Raw genomic sequence first — 23,234 nt, forward strand, 5'->3', positions numbered from 1 at the left:
ATGAAGCTCATCATCAGCGGCACTTTATGAGTGACAGCTGCAGAGAGAGCTAGACTTCAGTAGGATCTGTTTCTCTTTCTGAAATCCCCTAGTGTGTCCTGAATACGGACTGAAACCTCTTGGTTTCATAACTCTGAAACAAATTAAATGCGGCTGAACCCAAGTAGGGGAAGGAAAGTTTGACTTCGCCGTTCTCAAATGTTGGAAAAAGAGGAAATAAATGTGGCTGCCTACCTCAACAAGGTCTGATATATTGTATATATCTTGTGGTTTTCAAAACAAAGCATTAATAAACAAAATGGTGTCGATTCTAAATGCTCACCAATAAAATTGAGATTATTAATTTTAAACCTTGTAGTATTTTTCAGAAAAAAATAATTACATTTGTTATTAGGTGATGCATCATAACACAACCTGTCTGAAATGGATCGTGTTTCATGTGCTTCTTCTTTTACCGAAGAAGGTTGGCAGAAAACACATGTTCTTCTATAGTGGCACAGTTGAATAAGGGACAGATCATAAAAGATCATTATCAATAATAATATGTAACAATAAGTCATAATAACAATATTTTCAATGTAGGAACATGCTGCAGTGTGTAACCACAGTTTGTAGCCTCCATACATTTATATAATACATGTTAAATGTTTTTCAATGTGCTTTAAGTGCATATTGTCCTTATTTAACTTGTCTTCTGCAGTGGTCTGGCAGACTGGAGACGAGGGCTTCAGAATTAGAATTCACTGTTGATAATATTGGAAAATTACTGAAATCCAATACGTTTTGAACATTTGGTTCTATCTAATGCATTTCAGATCGTATGCTGTAGGTGCACATTGCAATGCGTCTATAAAACTGGTTTGATTCCAATCAATTAGTAATACTGAAACTGATCATGGGGGTTTCCGTTGACAAAGCTTTACCTATTGAACAAGAATATGTTGCCGTTGTTGACAGTGGAAATAAAAATGGCCCACAGCAAGTTCAGAGTGGCCTACTAAAAGTCTTCTAAATACCTGACATATATTTTCAGATGTGTTATCTTGAGGTGTATTTTATTGTATTTGCAGAGATATAATCTTGATAGGGCCTAATTGTATTTCTAAAACACGTATTTTGTTCTCTACTTTATAATCAGACATAGCAGTTGAACTTAGTAGGAGACCTCACACAGACTAAACAGACAATATTTTGGAGGAGCCTGCAAGATTTGCTGTCCTTGATAGATAGTGGATCGCTCGGCTTTCCCTAGCTGACCGGCTGGGAGCGCTCAGCTCTATAATAAATGGCTGACGTCAGTGGCAGGGATCCGGTCCCTCTACCGCCCAGCTTGCCATGAGGAGCTCAACGTGACTTGTCAGTGCAGCCGCCAGCCTGCAACAACACACCGTGCCGCCACGCCAGGCCCGTAAGCAGGTGCACGTGTGGAAGCAAATGAACAGTGTGAGATAGTGTTCACTGCTCTCATCCCACTCGTGCATCCCACTGTAAACAACATTAGAATGCGCTCTTTTCACTGTTACAACAATAGTCTTAGCTTCATCTATTATGAGCTGTTAGACGATTGTAACTATTCGATTGTTCTAGAATATATTTTACAGTTTCTCTTTATTTGATTTGTGTTGCAAAATATATGTCATTGTGGCTGCAAACTGAATACGATGGTATATAATTGCATTTCCTTTTTTTTAATTATAAAATATTTTAGTGTAACAAAATATTAAGCATACTCCGAGAAGCCCACATTCACTGCGTTCATAAATAGACTACAGCACAAACGGGGCTGAGGAAACAGCTAGTGTTTTTCAGGCGACGTATTTCCCGTTCCATTTTTCTTAATGCATTAACCTGTAGCTTTCAAACAGTAGCCTAACCAAAACAAAGTGTGACTGAATCAATAACAATCGATAATTCATATAAATATTAAGCACTTTCCTGTAACCCACACCTCGATATCAAAACATTGAGCAACTAAATATTATTAGTGGAATGAGGTTTGTGAATATGTCCTTCACAGTGTGTTGCCTTAATTCTGAGCTGCATAGTCAGCCCTTTATTTCTTTGTTATTTCCTGGATTAGAAAAAATGCCATATTGTCCGTTCCTACTATAATAAACTTGCACGTTCAGTCGTCTGTGTTTTTTATTGGCTTGTAGTTTGTTGACAATCACTGTGCCACACGAGATAATAACATAGTGTAGTTGGTCGTCTTGTGTGTCAGTACTCGGTGGAGAGCATGGTGCTACACGAGACACCGACATTATGTTTGAGCTTGTTTTATGTTCTCGTAGTCCAGAAAGCATGGTGGTACACGAGACACCGACGCTAGCATGACGAGGGAGGACGTTGTAGTGCAGATCCTCCTTAACTCCAGAAAATGGGTTGTGCTCTGAAGGGCTTGAAAGCACCGTCCAACACGTGAGGCTCATGTGACGGAGGTAGGTCAGTTTCTAAGCGAGCGAGAGAGACGTGTCTGTAGTCACAGGGTTTATTTAACACGTAGTCCATCCAGTCCACCCACACACACATTTAACCACGACTGGAGCTACAGAACAGTTCTCGACTACGCCTAGATCGCGAGTTGACAACAACGTCTTCTTACCGTCATAGTTGCAGGATATCTGGAACGTGGAAAAACGTTAAAGCTATTTGACTACTGGATTTGTGTAAAAAAAGACTAATATTTCAAGGACATTCTACTTATGCTTGTTTTTAGAAAAGCATTTAAAGGAGCATTTTTTATTTGTTTTTACCAGAAGTGAATTTGGGAGATTTTGGTTTTCTCTGTTATCACCTTACTTTGGTTTGACAAGGGGAAAATGGAAAGGATTACAAGTGCGCAACCTCCTCCATGTATGGCCAAACACCCGTCGCTGGAGATAGCTGACATGTCTGGGTGAGTACAAACAGGCGGTTTGTGTTTCAATGAAACGAATTCTAGTGTATTCTGTGGATGGAAAGTGCTTACGTATTTTTATCTGTTTTCCCATGTAGAATGGATTTTCCCATGTATGTATATAAGCCACGACGTGGAATGAAACGAGGAGAAGACAGCAAGGTACGATTTCGTCGACTACTTGTTTATTTCTCACTTTCTTTTGGCATTGCATCAATGTAGTGTACAGCCTGTAAATCAATACAGATTTTTTTTAAGTGCTTATTTTTTGGAATGCTGAAATTAAATATTTGAATTTCATTGTTATTTTTAGGATACTTACAAGTTACCCCACCGGTTAATTGAGAAGAAAAGACGAGACCGGATAAATGAGTGCATCGCGCAGTTGAAAGACTTGCTGCCAGAACACCTTAAACTAACAGTAAGTCAAATTCAGTGTTAAAATGTGTGCAGACGTGCAATTTAAAATGGTCTAAGGCGCCACCTGGTTGCTGATAGGCAAAAGTTACTGTTTATGTCGTCAATAAATGACACCCCTTCTAAATGAGAGCGCGAACTTTCTAGACTTTGGATGTTATTTGTTTTAGTGATTTATCTGTGCAAAGGTCAACAGTTGCACGTTTTATGTCTTTGAAAATATTGTATCTGTAAAATACTATTTCTTTTAGTATTTGATTATTTTATTTATTAGGTTAAAACAAACAGCTAGAATGCATTAGATATTTATTTCATTTCTTTATTTCTATGTAATAATTACATGTATCACCCAGTTAAACAAAAATCAAGTCCTTTTCCCACCCCTGTGGAGCTCTGTCCTCTGCCAGGCAGCTGAAAGTGTTACATAAGTAAGATCAACATGCTTATCGAAGGTCTTCCTGTTTTAGACTCTGGGCCATTTGGAGAAAGCCGTCGTCCTGGAGCTCACGCTCAAACATGTGAAGGCTCTGAACAGTCTGCTGGAACAACAGCAACAGAAAATCATTTCCCTACAGAATGGCATACAAATCGGTGAGTTTGTTTTACACACAGGCCAGGGGCATCCATGCTTTCTGCCCTCTATAGTCTCATGGTTCCGTTGGTTGCATCAAGTTGGCTTGTCATTTCTGGTTGTTGTCAGTAAAGTAAACAACTTCTCTGCTGTTGGATTTTGGCCAACTGTAAAGTGATTTGTGCAACAAAATCTAAAATCATCAGTTTATTTAATTGACACCATTACCTCAGACCAACAATTACCACAAACAAGTAAAACAAAAAAAATCTGTGAAAAGTGTCTTTTGAGTGACAGATGTAAATACCAGAATTGCTGTTAGGACACTTTTTTTAAATCAAATCTTCTGGTTTTGTCTGTTGCAGAACAGGGCAGTGGCAGCACTGAGAACAGTGAGGAGATGTTCCGCTCAGGCTTCCACCTGTGTGCCAAGGAGGTTCTCCAGTATCTGGCCAACAAAGACAACAGCCAAGACCTGACCCCCCTGCATGTGATGAGGCACCTGCAGAAGGTGGCCTCCGACATGCTCCAGGGAGGAGGGTCCAGCCCTCGCAGCGAGGAGCCCTCTTTCGAGGAGCAGGAGAGCCGGGAGAAGCCAGCCGGGCCCCAGCCCAAGGCACCCGAGGGCCACGCCAAGAACTGCGTGCCGGTGATTCAGCGGACTTACACCCACGGCAATGGGGAGCAGAGTGGCAGCGACACAGACACCGACAGCGGCTACGGGGGCGAGCTGGAGAAGCGTGACCCCAAGGCCCAGCGGCCGAGTTACTACGGCCAGGAGAGCGAGCTCAAGTACGGCCTGAGCGACATGGTCAAGCAAGAGAGCGACGAGCAGCCCCAGGCCAAACGGCGGCGGGCCGACACGTCCGAGGACGAGTCCCTCTCGGGGCACGAGGCGCTGGCGAGCCATGGCGGCTATGTGAGCTTCTCGCCGCACCAGGGCCCAATCTGCATGCCCTTCTACCTCATGCCCTCCGCCGCGGCTGCCGCCTACCTGCCCATGTTGGACAAGTGCTGGTACCCAGGAGGCATGCCCGTCTTGTACCCAGGGATGGGGGGCTCTCCGCCAAACTTGTCCCCAGAGAAGCTCCCCTCGTCCCTGGTCATGTCCCCCAGGGTGGGTTCCCCCACGGCCCCTCAGACCCCAATGGACTCTCCAGCCCTCCTCCAAGCTCTAAAGCAAGTGCCCCCCATGAACTTGGAAACCAAAGACTGAGAACTCTCTCCTGTTTCTATTGTATTTTCACTGGCAGCCCGCCCTCTGAATGTTAAGGTGTTGAGAGCGGACCTCCCGTCGCAGAAAAACCTCCCCAGGAGGGAACGCAGGGACACAAGCACTCATATCTCTCCCTCAGCGACAGCAGCAACCGTCTGCCCCCATTGTGCTCCACCACCCTCCGAGAGCAGACAGCCGCTTACACACACATACACACACACACACACTAGCCCAGTGGCTACCGCCTCCCAGAACCAGTTTGAGCAGATAGAGTCAGAGAGGTGACCCAGAGGCAGGTGTCCACACACCCAGATTGAGAGATGGCCTGCTGGGCTTTTTTTTTTTTTTGCACTGTGAAGAAGGTCAATTTAAGGACATGAGCACTGTGGTTGAGACTACTATGGGTCTATGGGGGAAGTCGATTCTCTCAGCACCCGTATTGAATGTTAGAGTTGAAAACCCAGAATGTGATGCGCAGTCACCCCCGAATGATAAGGACTTGCCCTTTGCACACAAACACACACACACACACACGCACTCACACATAAACATACCTTTCTGTGTTGAATGTATAAAAAAGAAAGCAAAACCCCTGTAGATGCTGCTTTTGAAGTTTCTACGTGCTGTAGACCCACCTCCGGAAGGTTCTACATTTTCTGTATCTGTGGCTGCTTAAAACTGCAACAGACCGTCCTTTCTAGTCTAGAATGCAACCAAATAAGTGTCTGCTTTGGTTGACCAGAGCTGTCACAAAAACAACACTGTTCCCATCCCACCCAGCGGTCACCCTACCCCAGGAACATACTCCCAAGAATCTTGTTAAGAGCAGAGGTTAAAGGGGTGGGGGGGGGGGGGGACATCATCTTCAGGGCTGGTAACATGTCACTCGTGTAAATAGCGGAGTGATATAATCACACATGCATTTTAGGTTTTGAGTTTGTAACCCATTACCATTGGTGCAAGTAAATGGAGTCCTTGTGTGGTAATGTCTTGTAATTACATTTGTTTATACTACTTGTACATCTATATTTTTGATACGTGACTCACAAAAATGTGTGTTTGCATCGCAACAAGAGGGAGTCGTAGGCAGACACTCGCTGTATGCCAAGAGAACGTGTATATAGCATTGAGCTAGAAGTGATTTGCATTACACCTTATGTTCATTTCTGGTCAAATTAAGACAGATCTTTGGTCATGCTGTTGCCTTTACTTGTCTAAAGCAGATATAAAACAGATATCTAAATTCTTAATACTGGATTTTATGGAAGAGTGGAGAGGAAAGTGAATGTAATAAAACAAAATATTAGTTTTGTATAGGAAGAGGTACTTGGGGTTTTTATTTTGGGACCTGACTGAAGGTTGCTCTATGTATATATTTTGTCTATAAAGTATGGTTGACATTTTAAAAAACATAATAATAAAGCTCTTTTTCCTGTGGAATTGGTGCTTGTTCTCGATTCTGTACAAAGTGAGCCCAAGCATGTTAAGCGGCAAAACAACCTAACTGCACTTCACATTACAACTCTCCTTATGTAACTCTTACATAACCCTCAACACAACACAGGCTGTCTACATCATGTGGACATTGAATTGGATTTTAAACCAGATTAACAGATGTTAATGTCTGGAACACCTTCAATTAGTTTATTATTATTTTTACACATAACCTCCCACTAAGTCCATCTTGTGAGATATTAAAGAACTTTAACATATTCTCAAACAGATAAGTTTGTGTGACTCCCAGTTTTAATGTGACACACAGTATGTATCCAAACCTGGGTGCTGTGCAGTGGTGTAGTGGTCCCTGGAGAAGTGGGTATACTCTTAATTTTGTTTAGAAGCCCATACAGCACAGGATAAACGCCCTGTTTTGAGAAGTGGGTATACTCAATGCTGACTGAAAAATAAGTGGGTATACTCCGTATACCTGCGTATACCCTAGACTACACCACTGGTGCTGTGTGAAATGAATCTGTGGACTATAGACCCCACAGAACTGTGCATAGTAGCAGACATATATATTGAGCATTCTCTTTTAAAAGAGACTACATCACTTTCATTTGAAGGATTCCTTTGCTTCTGTCTCTTCACCTTCAAAAATAACCACAATTAAAATAAAGACAACAATAACAATATTCTTATTGTAATATCATAATAATAGCGATTTATAAGGATTGATAATAATTTATTTTTCAATGCTAGATCATGGCTTAAGGAATCAATGAATGGGATAATAAATATTGAATACAGATGTCACTCAGCATGACACATCAGAAGCAGACTTTTATACATTCTCCAATATTGCCTTAAATAACCGGTTGTTTTTGTTGTTGTTGTTGTTGTTGCTGTTGCGATGTAATTGTAAGGGCAAAGATTAACTCGAATGACCCCACATCCAGAGCATATGACTCGTGTCATCCTCGTTTCGAAGAGGACAATCGCCCCATCGTACAAATCGGCGTTTATTAGTGTGCTTGCCCGAAGGGAAGCACAGTATTGTTATCGTCAAGTTTTCTTTATTAGTGTGCTTGCCCGAAGGGAAGCACAGTATTGTTATCGTCAAGTTTTCTTTATTTATTAGTGTGCTTGCCCGAAGGGAAGCACAGTATTGTTATCGTTAAGTTTTCTTTATTTATTCTGCCCGATTTTCTTGCAGCTAACTACTCCTCGCCCGTTTGAGATAGAGACGCCATTCAAACACCGAAATGTCCGGCTCGATCCGGTGCAACCTGCTATGACTTTTCGTGGCGGTACTACTTGCCACTCCTTTTTTATTCCTCTTTTTCATCACCTTTTTCTCTCATTGACTAACATGGGGAAGGTTGAGCCATTGTGACGTCACCCGCTCTATCAGTCGCTCTCCATTTAACTGTAGGAATATTAAGAGACACCTTCCAGGGCTCTACAGTGCGAGTATTTCACTCGCATAAATAGGTACGTGCAAACTTGAAAAATAATTTACAAGCACAGTGTGCGAGTGACAGACAGTTGTCAATACGGCGCCAAAAAGTGAAGCATTCCATTGATTTCACATGGAAACAAGTGACAGGGTCGCGACTCCAGGGTTTTCGACGGGACCAACAGCAGCAGCAGCATAATCATCATCTGGATTTACTGACATTTTCGGTATATATAAACACATAATATCAATTGGTAACTGGTGTGTTGTATCCTGTTTATGTCTGATACTTTATGTTTTACGTTAACTTATTACACTAGGCAGCAGTATTGTGAAGTAGAGCTAGAAATGGCTTTGCTAGCTCCCATATTGTAGCTCACACCAGCAACTGCTCAATTTAGGACAGAAAGGAGTTTGGTAAATTAGCTTGTAACTGTCAATGATAACGTTGGCTAATATATTCTAATAACTAGTTAAGTTGACTTCAAAGGGGCAGTCGAGTGTTTAGGTTGTGTCAGCTAGCTTGGAAAGCTAGCTAATAATTTTTGATTGAAGCTTCACGTTAGCCTCGGTAAACGTTTAGCTAGCTAACGTTAGCTAACTATGAGGTAGCATATCCCAAGTTATACTAGCTTTTGATAGCTAGCTAGTAAACTCATTGCAGTATGGGCTAAAGGACAGGGCTAGCTAATCATTTTCGATTGAAGCTTCACGTTAGCCTCGGTAAACGTTTAGCTAGCTAACGTTAGCTAACGTTAGCTAACAATGAGGTAGCATATCCCAACTTATACTAGCTTTTGATAGCTAGCTAGTAAACTCATTGCAGTATGTTTCCTTTTACCAAGATAACAATTTCGGACAGGCTACGCAAAACATTAATCAAGCAAAAAATAAATGAATATGTGACTGGTTTGAATAGCCTTGTTTATTTGGGCAATTGTTATTATAATCATTGACACCACTTTCAACTGTCAAAACTATCCGTCTAGCTAAATCTGTTGGTAATGACATTTCACAGCATTTCATATGGAGGATATGTGGTTGATTTGATCTAGACGTGATATTCTCATATATTTGAATGACAATTCTGTTAATCAAGTATTGCCTTAAATTATTATTTACATTGATTTAATTGGAATTCAGCTGATCTGTATCTTGGAGACTAATTGCATCCACAATTTAAGTACTGCAAGCTAGACTACTATGCAGTAGACACAACACAGGAGGTCCCTGGGCCTGAGAAGGGAAGGGAAGGAGTTTAATGTGGCTATAATATGGAATTTTAAATGTGCCTAAAACTAGACTAAATTGTAATGAGTTTTCGAAAACTAGACTGAAACTAAGAAGGATAACTATGACTAAATGTGACTTAAACTAATATGCATTTTTGTCTTAAGACTGAATCTAAAAATAGCTGCTAAAATGAACACTGAGATAGGGGACCCCTTAATCTGCAATTCATGGTTGCTAGCTCTAATCAGATGTACTACCTAGGCTTATAAGAGAAGACTTACTTTTTATGCCAACAAACACCAATAACTAGAACTAATTTGACAGACTATAAACCAATGTGATACACGTGCTCTCTATCTATACAGTAAAAGTGTTGCTTACGTTTGATACTAGACCTACAGTCTAACTCTAACTGCATTAAGTCTAACATATAGGCCTATCTTACAATAAACTTTCAGTGCAGATCCATACAAGCGATCTGGGCGACACGATCTGGGCGACCCCATGCATTTCAACGGGAGCCAGCTCCATTGTGACGTAAACCAGCGATCTGAGCGACGCGCCTGATGAAAATTCGAACATGCTCAAATTTATGCAAATGAGGAGCGACATTTCACCGGCAGCGGCCAACATTTCAGAGAAAGAACACGCCCACTCAAAGCAATGGAATTTGATCGCGTCGCTCAGATCGCTTGTATGGATTTGCACCGTTTAAGTAAAGCTGGCTATGTAACCGCATTCATTCCAATATTGTTGCAGAGATGTTTCCTTTTACCAAAATAGCAATTTCAACAATTCACTTAGCTCAGTAAGTCAGTATAACGAAACTCTGAGATACCCTCATATGTCTAAACGTCAGTGGAGCCAAAATATAATGGTTGAGCTTGGTTGCTTGCTAAAATATATTGGAAGAAGGCCCCACTACACTGATTGAGTAGATGTAAATACATGTTAATTCATAGGCACTTGTTCTCTCTGTCACAGAGCAAGCACACTCTCGCAGTTCGTTCACGAAACGCATTCTAGTTTATTTATTTATTTATTCTCCCCGTTTTTCTTGCAGCTAACTCCTCCTCGCCCGTTTGAGCTAGAGACGCCATTCAAACACCAAAACGTCCGGCCCGATCCGGTCCAGGTTGCTATGACTTTTCGTGGCGATACTCTTTGCCACTCCTTTTTTATCCCTCTTTTTCATCCCCTTTTTCTCTCATTGACTAACATGGGGAAGGTTGAGCCATTGTGACGTCACGCACTCTAGCCAACTGACATTAGATCAGTTGACATAGGAGAAGCTCTCTTAAATGCCAGAAGTGGTTAGATAGAGAGTGCAAAATATTAAAACGAATGTAGTGGCAACAGTTTCAGGTACAGTTTATACACCCGCTCTAACAGTGTTAACCAGTATGTGAGTAACGTGGGTTTTATTAAGGCATAGCGTGTGTAATGTGTAGCTATTTCATTCCGTTTGTTAACCTTTCCGGCTGTCTGTATACCAGCAGCAGAGCGGAGCATTTCACTCCCCTGCAATCTCGGAATGAAATAGCTACACAATACACACGCTATGCTTTAATAAAATTCACGTTTTACGAGACACCAACAGAGGCACAACCGACAAGTCTTACCATTGAAGATCTTTGACGTTCGGTCTGAAACTTCATCCAGCCATCCAGGTTAATCCAAGTTGTTATGGAGAACGACAGTTGCATCAATCATATTTCATTAAAACTTCATACTTCTTACATTGGACATATCCACCAGCCTAATTAGAATCTGCATTGTCCACTGAGCTGAAAATTCTCCATACAGTAGATTTCCCTTCGTTTAGTATCATTTTAAACTTTCCAGATGACTGTATTGCCCTCGCTCGTCAAGTGATACGTGTCCAGAAACAAGGCTCCTTTGACTGGATAGCCAGAGCTAGCATAACTGCCATTGAAATCCAATGGTAATGCTACCTAGCTAGGTATGCTAATTGTCGGTATCCATCGTTAACTCGCTAATCGTTAACCATCATGTCACTGGCTTTAATTTAAGAATGGCATGTTAGTAGTACATTTAGTAGTACATTTAATATCAGTACACTTGATTCATTACTGCTGATGTGTTACTTATATATGTTACTTATTAGCAGCTAGCTACCTAGCTAGCCACTGTGTTCCGATGTGTTTTCAGTTAGCGGCAAGCTAGCTGCTGTAAAAGTTGAGTTGAGCTTCAGTTAAGACGCTGCGTACCGTACTTCATCATCACATTCGATTATTTATTACAAACAAATTCGAATTCAGCTGTAGGCATGAGACCTGTATCTTGGAGACTAATTGCATCCACAATGTAAGTACTGCAAGCTAGACTACTATGCAGTTGACACAACACAGGAGGTCCCTGGGCCTGAGAAGGGAAGGGAATGAGTTTAATGTGGCTATAATATGGAATTTTAAATGTGCCTAAAACTAGACTAAATTGTAATGAGTTTTCGAAAACTAGACTGAAACTAAGAAGGATAACTATGACTAAATGTGACTAAAACTAATATGCATTTTTGTCTTAAGACTGAATCTAAAAATAGCTGCCAAAATGAACACTGAGATAGGGGACCCCTTAATCTGCAATTCATGGTTGCTAGCTCTAATCAGATGTACTACCTAGGCTTATAAGAGAAGACTAACTTTGTATGGCAACGAACACCAATAACTAGAACTAATTTGACAGACTATAAACCAATGTGATACACGTGCTCTCTATCTATACAGTAAAAGTGTTGCTTACGTTTGATACTACACCTACAGACTAACTCTAACTGCATTAAGTCTAACATATAGGCCTATCTTACAATAAACTTTAAGTAAAGCTGGCTATGTAACCGCATTCATTCTAATATTGTTGCAGAGATGTTTCCTTTTACCAAGATAGCAATTTCAACAATTCACTTAGCTCAGTAAGTCAGTATAACGAAACTCTGAGATACCCTCATATACGTCAGTGGAGCCAAAATATAATGGTTGAGCTTGGTTGCTTGCTAAAATATATTGGAAGAAGGCCCCACTACACTGATTGAGTAGATGTAAATACATGTTAATTCATAGGCACTTGTTCTCTCTGTCACAGAGCAAGCACACTCTCGCAGTTCGTTCACGAAACGCATTCTAGTTTATTAGTGTGCTTGCCCGAAGGGAAGCACAGTATTGTTATCGTCAAGTTTTCTTTATTTATTTATTTATTCTCCCCGTTTTTCTTGCAGCTAACTCCTCCTCGCCCGTTTGAGCTAGAGACGCCATTCAAACACCAAAACGTCCGGCCCGATTCGGTGCAGGTTGCTATGACTTTTCGTGGCGATACTCTTTGCCACTCCTTTTTTATCCCTCTTTTTCATCCCCTTTTTCTCTCATTGACTAACATGGGGAAGGTTGAGCCATTGTGACGTCACGCACTCTAGCCAACTGACATTAGATCAGTTGACATAGGAGAAGCTCTCTTAAATGCCAGAAGTGGTTAGATAGAGAGTGCAAAATATTAAAACGAATGTAGTGGCAACAGTTTCAGGTACAGTTTATACACCCGCTCTAACAGTGTTAACCAGTATGTGAGTAACGTGGGTTTTATTAAGGCATAGCGTGTGTAATGTGTAGCTATTTCATTCCGTTTGTTAACCTTTCCGGCTGTCTGTATACCAGCAGCAGAGCGGAGCATTTCACTCCCCTGCAATCTCGGAATGAAATAGCTACACAATACACACGCTATGCTTTAATAAAATTCACGTTTTACGAGACACCAACAGAGGCACAACCGACAAGTCTTACCATTGAAGATCTTTGACGTTCGGTCTGAAACTTCATCCAGCCATCCAGGTTAATCCAAGTTGTTATGGAGAACGACAGTTGCATCAATCATATTTCATTAAAACTTCACACTTCTTACATTGGACATATCCACCAGCCTAATTAGAATCTGCATTGTCTACTGAGCAGAACATTCTCCATACAGTAGATTTCCCTTCGTTTAGTATCATTTTAAACTTTCCAGATGACTGTATTGCCCTCGCTCGTCAAGTGATACGTGTCCAGAAACAAGGCTCCTTTGACTGGATAGCCAGAGCTAGCATAACTGCCATTGAAATCCAATGGTAATGCTACCTAGCTAGGTATGCTAATTGTCGGTATCCATCGTTAACTCGTTAATCGTTAACCATCATGTCACTGGCTTTAATTTAAGAATGGCATGTTAGTAGTACATTTAGTAGTACATTTAATATCAGTACACTTGATTCATTACTGCTGATGTGTTACTTATATATGTTACTTATTAGCAGCTAGCTACCTAGCTAGCCACTGTGTTCCGATGTGTTTTCAGTTAGCGTTAGTTGAGTTGAGCTTCAGTTAAGACGCTGCGTACCGTACTTCATCATCACATTCGATTATTTATTACAAACAAATTCGAATTCAGCTGTAGGCATGAGATCTGTATCTTGGAGACTAATTGCATCCACAATGTAAGTACTGCAAGCTAGACTACTATGCAGTTGACACAACACAGGAGGTCCCTGGGCCTGAGAAGGGAAGTGAATGAGTTTAATGTGGCTATAATTTGGAATGGAATGGAATGGAATTTTAAATGTGCCTAAAACTAGACTAAATTGTAATGAGTTTTCGAAAACTAGACTGAAACTAAGAAGGATAACTATGACTAAATGTGACTAAAACTAATATGCATTTTTGTCTTAAGACTGAATCTAAAAATAGCTGCCAAAATGAACACTGAGATAGGGGACCCCTTAATCTGCAATTCATGGTTGCTAGCTCTAATCAGATGTACTACCTAGGCTTATAAGAGAAGACTAACTTTGTATGGCAACGAACACCAATAACTAGAACTAATTTGACAGACTATAAACCAATGTGATACACGTGCTCTCTATCTATACAGTAAAAGTGTTGCTTACGTTTGATACTACACCTACAGACTAACTCTAACTGCATTAAGTCTAACATATAGGCCTATCTTACAATAAACTTTAAGTAAAGCTGGCTATGTAACCGCATTCATTCTAATATTGTTGCAGAGATGTTTCCTTTTACCAAGATAGCAATTTCAACAATTCACTTAGCTCAGTAAGTCAGTATAACGAAACTCTGAGATACCCTCATATGTCTAAACGTCAGTGGAGCCAAAATATAATGGTTGAGCTTGGTTGCTTGCTAAAATATATTGGAAGAAGGCCCCACTACACTGATTGAGTAGATGTAAATACATGTTAATTCATAGGCACTTGTTCTCTCTGTCACAGAGCAAGCACACTCTCGCAGTTCGTTCACGAAACGCATTCTAGTTTATTTATTTATTTATTCTCCCCGTTTTTCTTGCAGCTAACTCCTCCTCGCCCGTTTGAGCTAGAGACGCCATTCGAACACCAAAATGTCCGGCCCGATCCGGTGCAGGTTGCTATGACTTTTCGTGGCGATACTCTTTGCCACTCCTTTTTTATCCCTCTTTTTCATCCCCTTTTTCTCTCATTGACTAACATGGGGAAGGTTGAGCCATTGTGACGTCACGCACTCTAGCCAACTGACATTAGATCAGTTGACATAGGAGAAGCTCTCTTAAATGCCAGAAGTGGTTAGATAGAGAGTGCAAAATATTAAAACGAATGTAGTGGCAACAGTTTCAGGTACAGTTTATACACCCGCTCTAACAGTGTTAACCAGTATGTGAGTAACGTGGGTTTTATTAAGGCATAGCGTGTGTAATGTGTAGCTATTTCATTCTGTTTGTTAACCTTTCCGGCTGTCTGTATACCAGCAGCAGAGCGGAGCATTTCACTCCCCTGCAATCTCGGAATGAAATAGCTACACAACACACACGCTATGCTTTAATAAAATTCACGTTTTACGAGACACCAACAGAGGCACAACCGACAAGTCTTACCATTGAAGATCTTTGACGTTCGGTCTGAAACTTCATCCAGCCATCCAGGTTAATCCAAGTTGTTATGGAGAACGACAGTTGCATCAATCATATTTCATTAAAACTTCACACTTCTTACATTGGACATATCCACCAGCCTAATTAGAATCTGCATTGTCTACTGAGCAGAAAATTCTCCATACAGTAGATTTCCCTTCGTTTAGTATCATTTTAAACTTTCCAGATGACTGTATTGCCCTCGCTCGTCAAGTGATACGTGTCCAGAAACAAGGCTCCTTTGACTGGATAGCCAGAGCTAGCATAACTGCCATTGAAATCCAATGGTAATGCTACCTAGCTAGGTATGCTAATTGTCGGTATCCATCGTTAACTCGCTAATCGTTAACCATCATGTCACTGGCTTTAATTTAAGAATGGCATGTTAGTAGTACATTTAGTAGTACATTTAATATCAGTACACTTGATTCATTACTGCTGATGTGTTACTTATATATGTTACTTATTAGCAGCTAGCTACCTAGCTAGCCACTGTGTTCCGATGTGTTTTCAGTTAGCTTTAGCGGCAAGCTAGCTGCTGTAAAAGTTGAGTTGAGCTTCAGTTAAGACGCTGCGTACCGTACTTCATCATCACATTCGATTATTTATTACAAACAAATTCGAATTCAGCTGTAGGCATGAGACCTGTATCTTGGAGACTAATTGCATCCACAATGTAAGTACTGCAAGCTAGACTACTATGCAGTTGACACAACACAGGAGGTCCCTGGGCCTGAGAAGGGAAGGGAATGAGTTTAATGTGGCTATAATATGGAATTTTAAATGTGCCTAAAACTAGTCTAAATTGTAATGAGTTTTCGAAAACTAGACTGAAACTAAGAAGGATAACTATGACTAAATGTGACTAAAACTAATATGCATTTTTGTCTTAAGACTGAATCTAAAAATAGCTGCCAAAATGAACACTGAGATAGGGGACCCCTTAATCTGCAATTCATGGTTGCTAGCTCTAATCAGATGTACTACCTAGGCTTATAAGAGAAGACTAACTTTGTATGGCAACGAACACCAATAACTAGAACTAATTTGACAGACTATAAACCAATGTGATACACGTGCTCTCTATCTATACAGTAAAAGTGTTGCTTACGTTTGATACTACACCTACAGACTAACTCTAACTGCATTAAGTCTAACATATAGGCCTATCTTACAATAAACTTTAAGTAAAGCTGGCTATGTAACCGCATTCATTCTAATATTGTTGCAGAGATGTTTCCTTTTACCAAGATAGCAATTTCAACAATTCACTTAGCTCAGTAAGTCAGTATAACGAAACTCTGAGATACCCTCATATGTCTAAACGTCAGTGGAGCCAAAATATAATGGTTGAGCTTGGTTGCTTGCTAAAATATATTGGAAGGCGGCCCCACTACACTGATTGAGTAGATGTAAATACATGTTAATTCATAGGCACTTGTTCTGTCTGTCACAGAGCAAGCACACTCTCGCAGTTCGTTCACGAAACGCATTCTAGTTTGGCTCCCCTGCTGCGTTTGAAGTAAAAGTCGTCGTAATCCCATTGGCAATGCTCGTCGGCTTGTCACATGCAGGGCCACGCTGTTTTTGACCGATGAGAGACCGATTCTTCTCACAGTCAGTTAACAAATCGTTGGCGATGGCGACCAACTGTTCGAAAACATGGCAAATCATTTGAATCCTCGCCCAACAAGCGTCTTTTCCAACGCGCTTTAGTCAGAAAGTAGGAAGAACTCACTACTTTAGCTGGTGCAAGTTAGTCAAATTTGTTTGTATTTGTTAATCTGTTTATTTTATAGTGGATTATAAAAAATGCGGGTTATGATTTGTCCAGTTATGTCTGGCAAGCGATATCTCCCAAAATGACAACAAATGAATTCGTTAGTTCATTCATATGCCAAACTTTAATTAGGCCTACGTTTTATAAAATGTAATGAAATTATGTTTCACTCGATCAGGCAAGCTATAAAGAAATAGGTCAAATATGTAGGCTATTCAAGAGGTCTACTCTAGGCCTACTGCACATTATCGGTTGGTTTTAGATTGTTATAATAGTTTGCTCATACGGATTAGCTTGTGAAAGTCTTGGAAAGTTGTGGAGCCTATGTTGCCATCTGTCCTATGGTGTCCCCATGAGGACATTCTTTTGAAGTGCAACTGATAGTGGTGGAAACTATAGGCAGTGATGTTTGTATAAGCATCACAATGTTGGCTTGGTTACTTACTGTAAAGGGGGAAAAACTCATATAAATAAAAGGTGATATATATTTGTTTGATGTTTGACATTATGTGGCTCTTTTGACAATGTTATATTGGTCGATAGACCAACCATGGAAATCTGTTTTCATTACGTTTGGTAAAAACAACTGTGTGACTTTGTAGTAGGTCTATGTGGTTGGCTACATACCATGGCATGGTTGTTTCTTCTCAAACTCAAGACAACGTGCAGGCTGCGTATGTATTTCCTCATTAATTAGGCTAATGATTAATGCATAGGCCTATTTGTTGGTTGCCTGCTGCAGTTTCCACAATAAAAAGTCGTCTTCACACACGACTGGTCCTGGGCAAAACTATCTACTACTACCTACTATTATTTGTAATTAAACATGTTTTTGATTAGGCTTAGCGATACAATGTATAGGATGACGGGCCTATGCATTATACTTTTCCTCCGCAAGAGGGCGCAATATGCCGCCGGAGATTTCTCCAAATTGTGTCCATAGATTTTGTTCGATCTTTGTCTATCGATTTTTCAGGTATGGTAGTGTATTAAAACACTGAAAAGGTCTATAAAATATACCAACGTCGTGAATAAAAACATGCCTCGGATAACCTCAAAGGGATTGAATTGAAGTAATTGGAAACCGTTACCCAAACAATCTGAATCAGAATCAGATTTTATTGGCCAAGTAAGTTTTACAGTTTTTCACTATTGTTAAAAAGTATAAAGCGAAAATTCGGCACAATCTGCACAACCTTCACGTCATGTATCAATCGCTCGCCCCAAGTGGGAAATACTTAAGATTCCCTTATCTACATTAGAGTCCGATTTTCCTTGTGAACACACTGATGTCAATTACACATCACGTTGTTGTCAAAACAGTGTACACAAAGTTCTGTTGTTGCACACAATTTTGAAGTAAAATCTCAAAGCATCAACCTGGAAACCACAAATAGTCAAATCTCTAAACTTTCAGGTCTTTTGACCAATTTGCAGTGAGGACTGCACCATTAAAGTGTCTTGAGCCTCTGTTTTGTTGGATAAACTATTGAAAACTTTGAAAAGATCCACAACCAGAGAAGGAGAGGGGTAAGAGTGAGAGGAGGAAGAAGAGGAGGACAAGAAGGAGGAGGAGTAGGAGGTTGAAGAGTAGGAGGACAGAGAGAAGGAAGAGGAGGACAAGGAGGAGGAACAGAATGAGGACAAGGTGAAGAAGGAGGAGGATCAGGAGAAAGAAGAAGGAGAATGGTCATCTCTAATGAGATTTGGGCCGCTGTGGTAGACCATGTTTTCATGGTTTCTCATTAGAACCTTCAGGATGGAGAACAAGTACGAAATCTGTTTGCCTTGTGTACTGTAATACTGCATATCAATATAATATACGTAGTGTGCTCACAGTATTTGTATTTTGCAGGACTGAAAGAGAACCACACTGTGGAGGAAGAAAACACACTTTCAATATTTTTTGAAAGCAAAGTAGCATTTTCCAGGAGATGTAAAGGGTTTTGCATTTTCAGTTAGTTGCTTTGGAATTTGTGTTTAGAGTTTTGAGAACGAGGCATGCTTTAAAAAAATGTGTGAAGCAATTGAGAAAAACTATAAGCATTTTGTATACAATTTTATGTCAATACAATCGGGTGGAACAGGAGACTAAAATTGTAAATATGGTTTGTGAGAACAACGGTATTGCTGTTTTATGTTTGACTATGAAAAATGTAGGCCTACACTGATAAATTTTACAAAAGGAGAAAGGGCTCAATGAGTCATTGTCATTCATATGGTGTGTGTCGATGATTGTGTTTTCAATTTTGCACTTCTGTGTGCTGTAAATGCTTGGTAGTGTGCAGCTAATGCTTAGTTGTGTGTACTAAATGAATGTATGTGCGTGTGTTTTGAAAATATGGCTGTGTGTACCAAATGAAAACACGAGTTCCATTTTGTGAACAGTTAAGAGATTTGATAGCAAAGAGTCATCTTGCAAAGGGAGTGTCAGGTTTAGCATTTTGTGTGTGAGGTTTTCAATTTTCTGTGTGCAGTTTTGAGAAAGACGTTACTGTTTTGAAAAACGGGTTTTAGCAACAGTGAAAAACTGTAACAAACAAGGAATTTGACCTGGTGAACTGACTCTCAATCAACACATAATATACATTACATTACAACACAATACAAAACAAACACAATACAATACAAAACCAAACAGTACAATGGTATCAAACTTGTATTTGAAATGCAATGGTATCAGCATGGCTACTGTGGAGGGGATTTGAAATTATGCCACATTTGGATCTTTTAAAACAGAGAACAGAGGCAGGGAACGGACCAAGTCCCACATACCTTTGTTGAGGTTAAGGATGTTATACCTTGTCTCCCTACTGTATTCAGCTAGTTTAATTTAGTAACTGTTTTCATGTGGATGGCTTCACATTGCCATGACCTCAGTATGCCTGATGTGAGCTACAAACGGTTTCCATCACTGTCAATATCATTTGGATCAACACTCATTAGCTATGCCCCCAGCCAAATATGAATTACAGAACAGAGAGCACAGATCAAGACCACAGTGGATGCGATGGATGTTAGATGGGGAGGGTAGTGAGGAAACAGAGGTGAAAAATGATGAGTGAAAGAGGATGAAAAGTGAAAGAAAATGAAGAAAAACAAGAAGAAGAGGAACAAAGTGATTGAGGTAGAATTTAGGGTTATCAGAGTTTTGTGTTTGGACATGGTGTGTTCTACATAAAACAACAATACCTCTTAGATACCATGTGTGAACAGTCATATTTCAGTGGAGAGAGAGTTCAGGTTGCCTTCGATGCCATTTCCTCTTAAAATAATTCAGAGGAGACACAGTAAAAGAAGGTCTTGTCGAGAGTAAGTTACTATTAATAAAGTCATGGTTGGGGAGTAACCAGTTACATGGAACAGAGTTATGTAGGTAAATTACAAAATAAATGCATTATAGTTACTGAGAAAATATATCTAATTGCATTACAGTAATAAAACAGTACAGTAAAGTGATTACAAATGGGTAACATCCAAATATACTCTTTTTGGTAAAGAACTGTGTAAAATAAAATATAACATTCATTCTGTTGCTTTGCATCTTTTTGCCATCAAGACAGGCTCCATTCATTTGGCAGGATGCACTCACATTTTGAGCGTTGTTCTTTATTTGTTCTGTTGTTGCACCTCCTCTCACCTGCCGTTCAAAAAGTAATTAAATATAAGTTACATGACTTTAATGAGGTAATTAAAATAGTTATATTACTTAATACACTTTAACATGGTATCTAGTAATCTGTAACCTGTTACATTTTAAAAGTAACATCCCCACCCTGCAACAGAAGCCAGTTTTATATTGTTGTGGAGTTGGTTTGCACCATTTTGTGGGTACTAGATTAAAGTACCACTCTAGTGTTTAGTGCTGAAAGACAAATAACAGGGTTAGGAAACATTTCTGATAAAAGTACTGGGGGGGGAAATAGTAACGACTGAATTCAACCTGGAATATCACATACAAAATTTGGTGGTCATTTTAGTCAATTCCGTTCACACTACATGTGAAGTGTAGGCTATGTGAACTTGAGAACCCACTCCTCAGATGTGAGAACCTCAGTTTCCAAAAAACAGTCATTAAAAATCTCTTGGCAACATTTGAACGTTTGGATTGTTTGTTTGTTTTGAAGGTCTATTTCCTGTCTCTAATTGTCCTTCTGGGTTTTTTTTTCAATACTTTTTTCTGTGTTTTGCCTCTGGTAGGGTAATGTTTTTGCAATTTTACATAACACTCCTGGTCACTGAACAAGACTTTCAGATTTCATCATATCTCTATACATGTCTCTAAACATATCTCTATACATGTCTCTTTCATCATATCTCTATACATGTCTCTTTCATCATATCTCTATACATGTCTCTAAACATATCTCTATACATGTCTCTTTCATATCTATATACATGTCTCTTTCATATCTATATACATGTCTCTTTCATCATATCTCTATACATGTCTCTTTCATCATATCTCTATACATGTCTCTTTCATCATATCTCTTTACATATCTCTAAACATGTCTTTATACACATCTCTATGCATGTCTCTTTGCGTTGCTCTTTTGTGATTTGCGTGTGTCGGAAAGGTGTCCTGCCTCGGTTCAAGGGTGTTGAACTACTTCAAATGAAAAAGATGTGAGAGAAATTTGTGCTGTGGTCAAAAGGGAGCTTCAAGGATGTACTGAACACAGTTATTCATTACTGGGTGAAAACCTGCACTCTTTAGCACGAGATTAACAACGTCACCCGTTACAGAAAGAGGTATGTCTTGCATTGCATGTGACTGCATTCCACTTTTTTATGTTTTTAATTTCATTTCAATTTTGCATACCTGCTCAAAATGTTCTAACCCATGATAACTTCATATCAATTTGTCATAATACAGAATAACCACCTGACCTTTTTCCTAATAATCACAAGATTTGCACTCCTCTCTGGAAGTTGTAGTTTTGTAAGCCTCGTTGAGCTTCACATGTATAACTGCTGTATATACAGCCGCGGAAAAAATTAAGAGACCACTTCAAAATTATCAGTTTCTCTGGTTTTACTATTTATTGGTATGTGTTAAAGTAAAATGTACATTTTAGTTTTATTCTATAACCTACTGGCAACATTCCTACCAAATTTCAAATAAAAATATTGTCATTTAGATCATTTATTTGCAGAAAAATGACAATTGGTCAAAATAGCAAAAAAGATGCAGTGTCTTCAGATCTCGAATAATGCAAAGAAAACAAGCTCATATTCATTTTTAAACTACACAATACTAATGCTTTAACTTAGGAAGAGTTCAGAAATCAATATTTGGTGGAATAACCTTGATTTTAAAATCACAACTTTCATGTGTCTTGGCATGCTCTCCACCAGTCTTTCACATTGCCGTTGGGTGACTTTATGCTACTCCTGGCGCAAGAATTCAAGCAGCTCGGCTTCTTTTCATGGCTTGTGACCATCCATCTTCCTCTTGATCACATTTCAGAGTTTTTTTATGGGATTCAGGTCTCGAAATTGGGCTGGCCATGACAGGGTCCTGATCTGGTGATACTCCATCCACACCTTTACTGGCCTGGCTGTGTGGCATGGAGCATTGCCCTGCTGGAAAAAACACTTCTCAGAGTTGGGGAACATTGTCAGAGCAAAAGGAAGCAAGTTTTTCTTCCGGGACAACGTTGTACTTTGCCTGGCTGAGGTTTGTAAAAGACCATAAGGATTGAACCAAAGCCGACTGGAGGGTCTCCTAGTTCGTCTTCTCTGATGAGTCCAATTTCACAGTAGGTGCAAGACTCTGTGGTTTGTAGGCCTCTCCAGGTCTCCGTCTAACCATCAGACGACCATGTGTTGGGCAAAGCTGAAAATTGGACTCATCAGAGAAGACGAACTAGGAGACCCTCCAGTCCGCTTTTTCAATCCTTATGGTCTTTTACAAACCTCAGCCAGGCAAAGTACAACGTTGTCCCGGAAGAAAAACTTGCTTCCTTTTGCTCTGACAATGTTCCCCAACTCTGAGAAGTGTTTTTTCCAGCAGGGCAATGCTCCATGCCACACAGCCAGGCCAGTAAAGGTGTGGATGGAGTATCACCAGATCAGGACCCTGTCATGGCCAGCCCAATTTCGAGACCTGAATCCCATAAAAAAAACTCTGAAATGTGATCAAGAGGAAGATGGATGGTCACAAGCCATGAAAAGAAGCCGAGCTGCTTGAATTCTTGCGCCAGGAGTAGCATAAAGTCACCCAACGGCAATGTGAAAGACTGGTGGAGAGCATGCCAAGACACA

The 23,234-nt window shown here is 40.1% G+C and overlaps 1 protein-coding gene across 1 annotated transcript; it reads left to right on the forward strand.

Annotated features, from left to right (window-relative positions):
* The first annotated feature begins 2,499 nt into the window (after positions 1-2,499).
* Positions 2,500-6,540, forward strand: bhlhe40 (basic helix-loop-helix family, member e40). Its single transcript, XM_080845575.1, has 5 exons — positions 2,500-2,896; positions 2,995-3,058; positions 3,210-3,317; positions 3,781-3,904; positions 4,250-6,540. Exons 1-5 carry the CDS (start codon positions 2,820-2,822, stop codon positions 5,098-5,100), a joined length of 1,224 nt encoding a protein of 407 aa, XP_080701701.1. The 5' UTR covers positions 2,500-2,819; the 3' UTR covers positions 5,101-6,540.
* The last annotated feature ends 16,694 nt before the right edge of the window (positions 6,541-23,234 follow it).

The sequence above is a fragment of the Sprattus sprattus genome (genome assembly GCF_963457725.1).
Source record: "Sprattus sprattus genome assembly, chromosome: 10".
Classification (NCBI taxonomy): domain Eukaryota; kingdom Metazoa; phylum Chordata; class Actinopteri; order Clupeiformes; family Clupeidae; genus Sprattus; species Sprattus sprattus.

Excerpts from the sequence above, each read along its gene's own strand:
- bhlhe40 (XM_080845575.1), top strand. The coding sequence starts at position 2,820 with ATGGAAAGGATTACAAGTGCGCAACCTCCTCCATGTATGGCCAAACAC. Across the intron at positions 2,897-2,994 it reads GAGATAGCTGACATGTCTGG|AATGGATTTTCCCATGTATG; the intron begins GTGAGTACAAAC and ends TTTCCCATGTAG. Across the intron at positions 3,318-3,780 it reads CAGAACACCTTAAACTAACA|ACTCTGGGCCATTTGGAGAA; the intron begins GTAAGTCAAATT and ends TTCCTGTTTTAG.